Source organism: Ictalurus furcatus, chromosome 20, assembly GCF_023375685.1.
Source record: "Ictalurus furcatus strain D&B chromosome 20, Billie_1.0, whole genome shotgun sequence".
Taxonomy (NCBI): domain Eukaryota; kingdom Metazoa; phylum Chordata; class Actinopteri; order Siluriformes; family Ictaluridae; genus Ictalurus; species Ictalurus furcatus.
The window spans coordinates 6,775,713-6,788,591 of NC_071274.1; the positions used below are offsets into that span (position 1 = coordinate 6,775,713).

Consider the following 12,879-nt stretch of genomic DNA (forward strand, 5'->3'; position numbering starts at 1 on the left):
CAAGAATTACAAATGGCCAGAATACCTGCAATGGAATGAACTGCTTTAACACCAGATCTTCATGTAGTGACCATAAAAGGCTGAAAGAGAAAATTTCACAGAAAGGGAGGGCAGCAAGAAAGAAGTGGTTTAGACCTAGTCTTCGAAAAACATAATTTCTACATTGTTTTATCATGTATAGAGGAAAAATTACAGTTAGAACTACAAAGTCAGCAAGGTCAGTACAAAAGGATAAAATATGTGAAATGTCATGTGGCTGTCATAAAGGTTGACAAGGTCAAGAAATTAACTTCTGTTCTTTTTTGTAGGGTCAACTGCACAATTTAATACACATGTAATCCCACTGAATTGTATTATAATTTTACTGTTTAATGTTTGTCCTGCCAAGTTTTATTTATTATTAGTGCTTATTACTTTGCTATGCAGGATTCCACTGACAAAAAGACCAGTCATAGTAATAAAATAAAATGTAACGAGATAAATAAAATAACTACATGGAAACACACAATAATATTCCATAAACTCCAGTTTTATAGCCGTTCTAGTGGAGTAATAGTATTTTACTGCTGAAACAATAGCTCCCCCTAAAGGCAATGTCTGCAAAGAACTCTATTTTACATTTCTATATTAAATTATTGGCTATTTTGAATATATTTAAATTTACCAAGTAACAGGATTTGTTTCAAATAAGTTACAGAATATAATGAATATAATCAGAAAAAAAAACATTCTACAAATATCAGAACCTAGATTACTGGTGGTGTGCATTGTAAACTTTAAATTAACTCCGGGTCATTCCATCTCAAGTGCTCCAAAAGAAATAAGGAAAATTAAAAATGGCCAAGCAACCAATTTTGTAATTATTATACCACCTGAGATGGACTGACCCTGCCACTATTATTAAGAAATAGTTTGACCAAAAATCAAATGCACCCAATTTGGGTACGCAACTCAAGAACAAAATTAAAGAAGCAACATTGACACAACAAATGTGTTGTGGCCGATCACTTGCTTGTAGAATACAACATAATGTACATGTACACTCACTGGCTGTGTTATTAGGAACAACCCCAATTCCAAAAAAGTTGGGACACTGTGTAAAATGTAAATAAAAGCAGAATGCAATGATTTGCAAATATCATAAATCCATATGTTATTCAAAATTGAACATAGAAAACATATCAAATGTTTAAACTGAGTAAATGTACCATTTTATGAAAAAAAAAAGGTAATTTTGAATTTAATCACCGCAACACGTCTCAAAAAAGTTGGGAATATATATACAGAGAGAGAGAGAGAGAGAGAGAGAGAGAGAGAGAGAGAGAGAGAGATCACTTTATATATATATATATATATATATATATATATATATATATATATATATATATATATATATATATACACACACACACACACACACACACACACACACACTGCAGTACTCTGCAGTTAAAGTCTTATATATATATATATATATATATATATATATATATATATATATATATATATATATATATATATAAGACTTTAACTGCAGTGTGCTTTACTAATAATTGTATAGATAGCAAACATGTTTTGCTTGCACAACTGGTAAAGAACTTTTGTCTGAAGCATCCTATTTCTCTGTAAACTTGTCTGCAAAACAGCAGATGTACCAATCATATGCATCCGAAAGGACTGGCAGCTGCACAGATTTTTCAAATTCTCTGTTTGAAACATGCTCTGATGTAACACTCTATCTTTCTATCAAGGTCAATAATAAAAGTTAGAATATCTTCCATTCATTACTGTAATATAAAATTGATCAAAAATGTATTTGTCCAATTGATCAAATTTATCATGTGATTAAACATTCCTATTCTGTTGGGAGTGGTAACTTCCAGGATGACCCTATCCACAGGGCAAATGGGCTCACTGAATGGTTTAATGAGTATAAAAATGCAAATCATATGCTATGGCTTTCACAGTCACAGGTCTAAGCTCAACTGAACACCTATTGGGGATTTCGGGTGATGTGGCTCATTGTCATCATCATCACCAACTAAATAAATATCTTTTGTAAGAATGATGCTTAAGTACGATTTGAAAGCAACAGTAAGATTTGGAAGTTAAAGTCAATTGTTATTAGTGTTGTCTTTGCTTGATAGGTCAGACTTGCTTATGATGCAGTCATTAACATCCTTTTAAGCTGCCTCCACTTGTCATGCAGTGCTTCTTTAAAGCTGTCTGTCATGAGGAAGTAAAACACAGGGTTGATGGCACTGTGAGCAAATCCAATTGGCCGTGTCACTATGTAAGCCGCATTGATGTAGTCTACGGTGCACTGTGACAAATTTAGTTCAGAAAGCCGTGATGCAAGACGCACATTCCTCATTATATGGATGGGTGTGTAGAGCACCAGAAACATGATTGCTGCAACTCTCACAATTCTTACTGGCCTTTGGAAGGATGTCCCAAGCACCTCCTCTCTTTTCACAAGTACAGAAACCATCCTTTGGGATGATAGAAACAAAGCCCCCAGGGGCATCACATATCCAGTTATGGTGAGCACTATGCTGTAAATCAGAGTAACTTTTGCCACTCCCAGGCTTGCAAAATCACGACACACTGTCCAGCCATTTTGCTCCAAGTCCTGGATAATGAAGATGATGAGGGGAGTGATTTGAGCGTTCACCCAGATCCAGTTCAGTATGGTGATACATAATGCGGCCTTGAGAGTCAACAAGATGTGTTCTCGCTGTGGGTGACACAGCAACAAGAACCTGTCCACACTTACCCACATCATGAAAAGGATGCTAGAGTACAAGTTCACATGGAGGATGTAGCGATTAACCACACATAGTGCAGAATTGAACTTCTTCAGGTTGTGAGCATAGTTATAGGATAGCTCAGGTAAAGTACACAGGAAGATGAGGTCAGACACAGACAGGTTAAACAGGTACACGTTTGTGGACTTCCAAGCAGGGAGGCAAAAGATATAGCCTAGGATCACCACTAGGTTTCCGATGAAGCCAATGGCAAATTCCAGACCATACATTGGCGAGAGGTAATCTCTCTCTAATAGTGGAGTGATGAAACCGGAACAGTTATCCTGCAACAATAAAGATTATTGTACATATAATTAGTGCACATAAATGCCTCACTTTTCATGCCAATGTAAGCACAATTTGATGGTTAACACTGGCATATTGTTTTGTGGGTTTTTTGGGGGGTTGGGTTTCATGCTTGAGCTCTGTTGCTATTTTTGTGATCGTGAATTATGGTGCTGTGCTAATGTGTGTGGGGTTGTGCATTTCAATATAAATAGTATATATCATCCAAATACTAACTAAATACAACATACTTTATTATTATAACAGCAAAAAAAAGAACAACTTAGTTGTGGCTATTAAATGGCTATTCAAATGGAAGGTTTTTATGAAGTCACGAACTGAGTTTTTATTTTAAACATCCACACTAGCTTCCACATTCAATCTCCCAGATGTTTTGTTTTAATTATGCCTATGATGATGTGGTTCATAATTTGTTTTATTTTTTTAGTTTAAACTCTCAATTTAATTTGATTACATATTAAATGTAATAATTGAATAATAATTAAAGTATGAAACATTTATTAAAGTATTAAATATGAATTAAAAATTTTATATACACACATACGCAAGACAAAATATACTTGCTGTAATTTCTTCCAGCTAGCTGGTTATTTTTACCAATTGGACACCTCTAAGTAATGTATTAACTGAAATTCAAACCCTTGTTACATCGTTATATCCTTGTTTTTGTGTGCACCTTAATTTCACACAGGGGACTTCTCATGTTAATAATGAAATTTATGTAAAGCATGCAAAATTTATTTGTATAAAACCTATTAGACTTCAGGCTTTTATGCTTCTATATAAAGAAAATGTTTGACAGACCAGGTTTTAATACCTCTAAACAATAATGCAAAACAAATATGCCCTTTACTTCCTCCTTATTTTACATTACAGTCTGAACAGTATAAATATGTATAAATGATCTGAATACTTGTGTAAATGTGATATTTTAGTTTTATTTATAATAAATGTATTAATCCTCTTCTGTTTTTTATTTCCAGATTTATGTAAAAAAAAAAAAAAAGAAAAAAAAAAGAAAGAAAAAAAAGAAGACTATAATCCAATTTGTGCATAATACCTTAAAAGACGGAATAAACAGATTTGGTTACTTCATGTGCAAGTACTAAGATACTTTGTAAATAATGTGACACATAAAACATAATTTGCCTATGGTTACACTCCTAGAAAATTTAGAAACCTTAAGAAATATATAGTTGTCCCTCTGGGTGAACCCTTAAAGTTCTATCCCAAATCATACAACTGAATATTTCCCAATTTAAAAGGGCTTCAACTAGAACCCTTTTGTTTAAGAACCTTTAATTATCCAATGAAACCTTAAAGAACCCTTGAAGTATTACCAGAAGTATTAACAATACTTATATAAATAAAACTAATGCATTAGGTGGATAAACATAACATTGATGATTAATATGTACCTGGCATAGGTTTTTAAGAAAAAAAATAAACTTTAATATCCTTCTGTAAGTAGTAAGGCACTTGTGCTTAACCACTAAATATTAGTATAGATAAATATTATATATTTTATCCTAAATTATTTTATATATATATACACACACACACACACACACACACACACACACACACACATATATATATATATATATATATATATATATATATATATATATATATATATATATATATACTCATTAATACATATTTATACACATTATCTTTCTCAAAGTATATATATTTGAAGCATTCTTACCATTGTGCTGTTTTCTCTGTTGGCTTTGAGATTGTGAAGTCAGCTTTTCAGGGTTCCTTAATCCAAAAATCACTGCACCGCCCATATGTATCACATCATCATTAAGTGTAAAGTGTTCACTGTATTTATTTGGTATTTTTCTAACCAGAGATCTGATGCAATGACACACTGATGCAATCTGATGCAATGATCACTTTGTTGCTTTTCTTCTTTCTTTCTCTGCCTCTATCTCTGACTTTCATTCCTGTTTATTTTCTTATTGTCATTTCTGAGACATTTATAGAGGGGTGATAAGTTTTGTTGACTCAACATTATTTGATGGAGTTTTTACAAGTGTCTTGTACATTAAGGCTTGATCTCAGCTCTTTCAAAATATTGTTTCAGAATCATAAAGCCAGCATTGCCAGATGGATCATTCACATCGCACCTTTAGGACATCAGACCCGTATGCCATTTCCAGCTCCTAGAGGGTACCCACCAGCCTCATATGGCAAACTTCTTTTTGCCTAAAATATCTCTAGGACTACTAGTCATAAATACATTTCTACTGGTCATAATGTCAATTTCAGACATCGGTAATGCAGTTTTCATTGCACTATCCATAATTTACAAAAATGTCTACAATTCACTTTTGACTAGGTGTAATTCTGTTTCATCATATCCATAATGCAACTAAATTGTCACATTAAATATTTTCTAATCCTCATACAAAAATACTATGAGGAAACACTATACCATTTTTAAATGACCATTTCATTTGTTGAAAGAAAAAGGTTATGCAAAACCTCACCCATATTTAGCTACATGTAAAATACACTGTATGTGGCTCCTTTACCAGCAATGAGCACAACCAAATACTTCCAATAACTGGAGATCAGTCTTTCACATCGCTATGGAGGAATCTTGGCCCACTTTTCTTTGCAGAATTGTTTTACTGTAATTCAGCCACATTGAATAGCATTTGAGCAAAGACTGATTGTTTAAGGTCCTGCCAAAACATCTCAATGGCATTCAAGTCAGGACTTTGATTAAACTTAATTTTGTTTCTTTTGCATCATTTAGATGACTTGCTGTTGTGTTTCAAATCATTGTCTTGCTGCAAAACCCAATTGCTCATTAAGCTTTAGATCCCATTACATGCTATACGGTGTAAGGCTAAAACAACATTCAACAATAAGAATATTATACCAACAGTCAAGCATGGTATTGGTAGTGTTATGATATGGGGATGCTTTGCTGCTTTAGGGCCTGGGCAACTTGCCATAATTGATGGAACAATGAATTCTGCTCTCTACCAGAAAATCCTTAAAGAGAATATCTGGTAGAGAGCAGAATTCATGGTTCCATCAATTATGGCAAGTTGTCCAGGCCCTAAAGCAGCAAAGCATCCCCATATCATAACACTACCAATACCATGCTTGACTGTTGGTATAATATTCTTATTATACCAACAGTCAATTCACTTGTCGGTCCAGTCTCTGAGTACTGAGGAGTCTGATGGCTTGGGGGAAGAAGCTGTTACACAATCTGACCATGAGGGCCCGAATGCTTTGGTACCTTTATCCGGACAGCAGGAAGGTGAAGAGTTTGTGTGAGGCATGTGTGGGGTCATCCACAATGCTGGTGGCTTTGTGGATGCAGCGTGTGGTGTAAATGTGTATGGTGGAGGGAAGAGAGACACCGATGATCTTCTAAGCTGTCCTCACTATTCGCTGCAGGGTCTTGTGATCCGATAAGGTTCAATTTCCGAACCAGACAGTGATGCAACTGCTCAGGATGCTCTCAGTAGTTCCTCTGTAGAACGTGGTGAGGATGAGGGGTGGGAGATGGGCTTTTTTCAGCCTTCTCAGAAAGTAGAGGCACTGCTGGGCTTTCTTGGCTATGGAGCTGTTGATGAGGGACCAGGTGAGGTTCTCTGCTAGGTGAACACCAAGGAATTTGGCACTCTTGATGATCTCCACAGAAGAGCCGTCGATGTTCAGAGCAGACCAGTCGCTCCATGCTCTCCTGAAGTCAACAACAATCTCTTTCGTTTTGTCCATGTTCAGAGACAGGTTGTTGGCTCTGCACCAGTCTGTTAGCCATTGCACCTCCTTACTGTATGCTGACTCATAGCTCTTGCTGATGAGACCCACCACGGTCATGTCATTGGCGTACTTGATGATGTGATTTGAACTGTGCATTGCTGCACAGTCGTGAGTCAGCAGAGTGAACAGCAGTGGACTTAACAAACAGCCCTGGGGGGGCCCCCATGCTCAGTGTGGTGGTGCTGGAGATCCGGACTGATTGAGGTCTCTCAATCCAGTTGCAGATGGAGGTGTTCAGGCCCAGTAGATTCAGCTTTCCAATCAGGTGCTGAGGAATGATTTAATTGAATGCTGAACTGAAGGTTATGAACAGCATTCGAACGTAGGTGTCCTTTTTGTCCAGGTGGGTGAGGGCCAGATGTAGGGTGGTGGCGGGGAGACGATGGAGGCATTGTCTGTAGTGTGGTTGGGACGATACGCGAACTGCAGAGGGTTCAGTGAGGGGGGCAGCAGGGTCTTGATGTGGCTCATGATGACCACTTCATGATGTTGGATGTGAGTGCAATAGGATAATAGTCATTGAGGCATGACACTGAAGATTTCTTCGGCACAGGGGACAATGGTAGTGTCCATGAAGCATGTTGGCATGACAGTGCTGCTCAGAGAGATGTTGAAAATGTCAGTGAGGTTTGCACATCTTCTGAGCACTCTGCCAGGAATGTTGTCTGGTCCAGCAGCCTTCTGTGGGTTGACTCTGCATAGAGTTTTCCTCACATCAGCCATGGTTAGACACGGAACCTAGTCACTTGGAGGAGGAGTGATCTTCCTCACCGCCACATCATTCTGTGCCTCAAACTGAGCATTGAAGTTGTTCCGTGCATCTGGAAGGGAGGCATCACTGTCACAGGCATGATGTTGTCCTGAAGTTGCTGATGGCCTGAATGTCCTACCACATGTGCCGCCACTATTCGTGAAGTGACTGTGGATTTTCTGGGCATGTGTGTGCTTTGCCTCTCTGACTGCCTGGGACAGTTTGGCCCTTGCTGTTCTTAGGGCCGCCTTGTCACCTGCCCTGAAGGCGGAGTCTCGGGTCCTCAGCAGTGCATGCACTTCCGCAGTCATCCACGGCTTTTAGTTGGAGCGTGTAGTCATTGTCTTGGAGACAGTGATGTCATCGTGCACTTACTGATGTAGCTGGTTACTGATGCCATGTATTCCTCCAAGTTGGCGGAATCGCTGTCAGTTGCAGCCTCCCTGAACATGTCTCAGTCAGTGTGTTCAAAATAGTCCTGAAGAGCAGAGATGGTTCCTGCTGGCCAGGTTTTCACCTGCTTCAAAACAGGTTTGGAGCATCTGACGAGTAGTCTGTATGCTGGAATTAGCAAAAAAGAGATGTGGTATGAGTAGCTGTGATGGAGTCGGGGCTCTGCCTGGTATGCGCTGGGGATGTTTGTGTAAACATGATCCAGCGTGTTCACCAATCTTGTTGCAAAGTCCACATGTTGATGGAATTTAGTGAGCACAGACTTGAGATTCACATGGTTGAAAACTCCGGCGATGATAAACAGTCCGTCGGGGTGTGAGTTCTGCAGTTCACTAAGAGCCCCATACAGTTCACAGAAAATCAAAATTATTTCATTGAAGAGTATGCAGCAGGAGTATAGGGCAATGGGCAATTAACATGGAACACCTGTTGTTTATTTTTGTTGACTGATATGAAAAAAGCTGTTCTCTCTCTCACACATGAGTCTGCATACCTGAAGATGTTTGGGGCTACTGGTGTGGTATGTGGATAGCCAAGGAGAGATTGGGGGCCGTGGATTCAAACCCAAAGGGCCTGTCAGCTTTTAGCCTGCCACCAAAGAGCCAGGTGGATTACACAGCTGTATGAACAGCCATGCTTGAGCAGGTTGGGCTGTTGCCAGAGGAACATCACCTGTGATTCTTATCCATGCCATTAGAAGAGCAGGATTGCCTGTTTGCATATGCCTAGTGACTCCTCATCTCCTGCAACTGCTGGCTGATGCAGCACCCTGCCCATCCTAAGAAGGTTATCAAGCAGGTGGCATTAGAACAGTTTATCTCCCAACTCCTGGCTGAACCGTCAGAGTGGGTACAGTGCATCAGACCAACTATTTCACCTATGTCATCCACCTGGCAGAAGATCACATGTCTTTGATTCTGGACACAGAGACAAGGTGCACCTTCCTGCCCATTTACAAAACTCCACCCACCCGGCTACCACATTGGACAAGACTGCTGCTGCCTGCAGCTCCCTGGACAATCACAGGCAAGAAAGATGATATGAGGTTTGTGATGACAATACCCTGAAGAATGTATTCCATCAGGTTGTGGCATTAGATGGGCACAGTGTACGGGCTGGGGAGGCTCCAACCTCTCCTCATTTTACTATTATTAAGGACTTTTTATACAGAGTGAGCTGAGAAAATGAGGCATGATAGTGACTCAATTGTTTGTACCAAAAAGCCTCAGGGAAATGCTTTTCCACATTGCTCATTCTAACCCCATGGGAGGACATCTTGGGGTAGATAAAACACTAGCCAGATTAATGGCTTGTGTTTTTTGCCTGGGCAATTATAGTGATGTAGGTAGGTGTTGTACATCTTGCCATGAATGTCAGCTAGTGAACCCACCAGCCACACCAAACATGCCATTACGCCCTCTCTCTCTTATCTAGACCTCTTTTAAAGAATTGGCATGGATCTATTCAGGCTATTGAACTGGTTAGCACAAATATATCACTTCATTTTAGTTCTTGAGTATAGCCTATACACTGTCTTGAATAATATCTGGAGTTGGGATTCCAAAAGAGATAGCCAAGGACATCATTTATGTCACCAACACTTCAAGAGCTGTATGAATTATTAGGAAAGTGATCCACACCAGCTTTTATCATCTACAAACAAATGTGTTAGTGGGGTTCTTTAATACTGCTTAAGAAAGTTCTTAAAGCTTAAGAACATGATTTGTAAGTTTGTTCACAAGGATAGCCAAAATTGGGATAAATTAATGGAGCATTATTATTTGCAGTTCAGGAAGGGCATGTTGGATGTGATTAAAGAAAACTCAGAGGATGGTCCAGTGCCCATAAATGAAGTTCAGTACATACTCAACCTGTGAGCAAAGCACCACACATTTTCCAAAGAGCGGACACCTTTTTTGTGTCTTAATATCATTCAAAACAGTGTTACTTTGAATGCAGATTTTAATACACTGTAAAAAAAAAAAAAAAAAAACCACACTATTAGCATCACATAAATATATATAAATTCCTACATACTTTTGAATGTCCATGGAATAAAATAAAATATTAGATGCTATGAGTGTACCTTCTGCCCCTTCTGCCATCATTTACACATTTGAATGGCCATGTGATATGAAGCAATGTGATACCATGAAATTAAAAATTACCTTATATGGCTATGGGCAGTGTTTCAACTCAGGACAGCTTCATTTGCTGCTATTGTTAAGCAACTGTTTGATGCTGTACACAACAGCGGTTGAGAGGCAGGAATTTGGCCAGCAGTTGCTGCAAGCCTTTTATAATTGAACAATTGGAGTGTAAGAAGGTGGAAATTACAGCGAGGGGTTAAAGCATTGCAAACATGTGCACACATGATGCAGTATTAGATCATAAGCACATCGTAATGCAACTAAAGTCGAATCCCAGAAATTTTCTCAAACTTAGAAATCCTGGCTGGACACTTTTTTAAGGTCAGAAAAAGAGGACATGTCTGGGAAAAAGAGTGTGTATGGTAACCCTAACAAAAGTATTTCAGAGAACAATCTGTGTTAATATCTACTTTGCGCAACAATCTGTGTTAATTTCAACTTTGCACAAAATTTATTTGCGCCTGCACCAGGAGGTTGCTCATGTGAGCCACGACTGGCAAGAGAGAAAAGTCTTCAACTGTCCAGTTTTGGTAAGCCTGTGCCCACTGCAGCTTCAGCTTTCTGTTCTTGGCTGACAGAAGTGGAACCTGTCATGGTCTTCTGCTGTTGTAGCCTATCCACCTGAAAATTTGATGTGTTGTGCATTCTGAGATGCTTTTCTGCTTTTCTGTTTCTGTAGCCTTTCTGTCAGCTCAAACCAGTCTGGCCATTCTCTGTTGTCCTTTCTCATCAGCAAGGCATTTCTATCCACAGAACTGTCGCTCACTGGATGTTTTTGTTTATTGTACCAGGTGTTGCTTATAATGTATTCAGTGTGTGTGTGTGTGTGTGTGTGTGTGTGTGTGTGTGTGTGTGTGTGTGTGTGTGCATATTGCTGAAAACATTATTGCTGGCTATGATAGAAAGGTGTCAGAACACAGTGCATTGCAGTACACTTGCTGCATAGCCACAGACCAGTCTGAGTGCCCATGCTGACCACTGTCCACTGCTGAAAGTGCCTACAATATATATATATATATATATATATATATATATATATATATATATATATATATATATATATATATATATATACACACACACACACACACACAGTATCTCACAACAGTGAGTACACACCTCACATTTTTGTAAATATTTGATTATATCTTTTCATGTGACATCACTGAAGAAATGGCACTTTGCTACAATGTAAAGTAGTGAGTGTACAGCTTGTGTAACAGTGTAAATTTGCTGTCCCCTCAAAATAACTCAACACACAGCCATTAATGTCTAAACCGCTGGCAACACAAGTGAGTACACCCCTAATTGAAAATGTCCAAATTGGGCCCAATTAGCCATTTTCCCTCCCCGGTGTCATGTGACTTGTTAGTGTTACAAGGTCTCAGGTGTGAATGGGGAGCAGTTGTGTTAAATTTGGTGTCATCACTCTCACACTCCCTCATACTGGTCACTGGAAGTTCAACATGGCACCTCATGGCAAAGAACTCTCTGAGGATCTGAAAAAAAGAATTGTTGCTCTACATAAAGATGGCCTAGGCTATAAGAAGATTGCCAAGACCCTGACACTGAGCTGCAGCATGGTGGCCAAGACCATACAGTGGTTTAACAGGACAGGTTCCACTCAGAACAGGCCTCGCCATGGTCGACCAAAGAAGTTGAGTACACGTGCTCAGCGTCATATCCAGAGGTTGTCTTTGGGAAATAGATGTATGAGTGCTGCCAGCATTGCTGCACAGGTTGAAGGGGTGGGGGTCAGCCTGTCAGTGCTCAGTCCATATGCCACACAATGCATCAAATTGGTCTGCATGGCTGTTGTCCCAGAAGGAAGCCTCTTCTAGAGATGATGCACAAGAAAGCCCGCAAACAGTTTGCTGAAGACAAGCAGACTAAGGACATGGATTATTGGAACCATGTCCTGTGGTCTGATGAGACCAAGATAAACTTATTTGGTTCAGATGGTGTCAAGCGTGTGTGGCGGCAACCAGGTGAGGAGTACAAAGACAAGTATTTCTTGCCTACAGTCAAGCATGATGGTGGGAGTGTCATGGTCTGGGGCTGCATGAGTGCTGCCGGCACTGGGGAGCTACAGTTCATTGAGGGAACCATGAATGCCAACATGTACTGTGACATACTGAAGCAGAGCATGATCAGTATGCAGTATTCCAGCATGATAATGACCCCAACACACCTCCCAAGATGACCATTGCCTTGCTAAAGAAGCTGAGGGTGAAGGTCAAGCATGTCTCCAGACCTAAACCCTATTGAGCATCTGTGGGGCATCCTCAAATGGAAGGTGGAGGAGCACAAGGTCTCTAACATCCACCAGCTCCGTGCTGTCATCATGGAGGAGTGGAAGAGGACTCCAGTAGCAACCTGTGAAACTCTGGTGAACTCCATGCCCAAGAGGGTTAAAGCAGTGCTGGAAAATAATGGTGGCCACACAAAATATTGACACTTTGGGCCCAATTTGGACATTTTCAGTTAGGGGTGTACTCACTTTTGTTGCCAGCGGTTTAGACATTAATGGCTGTGTGTTGAGTTATTTTGAGGGGACAGCAAATTTACACTGTTATACAAGCTGTACATTCACTACTTTACATTGTAGCAAAGT

The 12,879-nt window shown here is 39.4% G+C and overlaps 1 protein-coding gene across 1 annotated transcript; it reads right to left on the reverse strand.

The window, feature by feature from the left end:
• Window positions 1–1,804: 1,804 nt before the first annotated feature.
• Window positions 1,805–6,968, reverse strand: LOC128624564 (succinate receptor 1-like). The gene is made up of 2 exons (XM_053652311.1): window positions 6,753–6,968; window positions 1,805–3,091 (listed from the first exon to the last, which is right to left on the reverse strand). Exons 1-2 carry the CDS (start codon window positions 6,966–6,968, stop codon window positions 2,159–2,161), a joined length of 1,149 nt encoding a protein of 382 aa, XP_053508286.1. The 3' UTR covers window positions 1,805–2,158.
• Window positions 6,969–12,879: the final 5,911 nt, after the last annotated feature.

Coding starts and splice junctions, on each gene's coding strand:
- LOC128624564 (XM_053652311.1), bottom strand. CDS start 6,968: ATGACCGTGGTGGGTCTCATCAGCAAGAGCTATGAGTCAGCATACAGT. Junction 3,092..6,752: donor AGAGTGCCAAATTCCTTGGT/GTTCACCTAGCA, acceptor TTATTGTTGCAG/GATAACTGTTCCGGTTTCAT.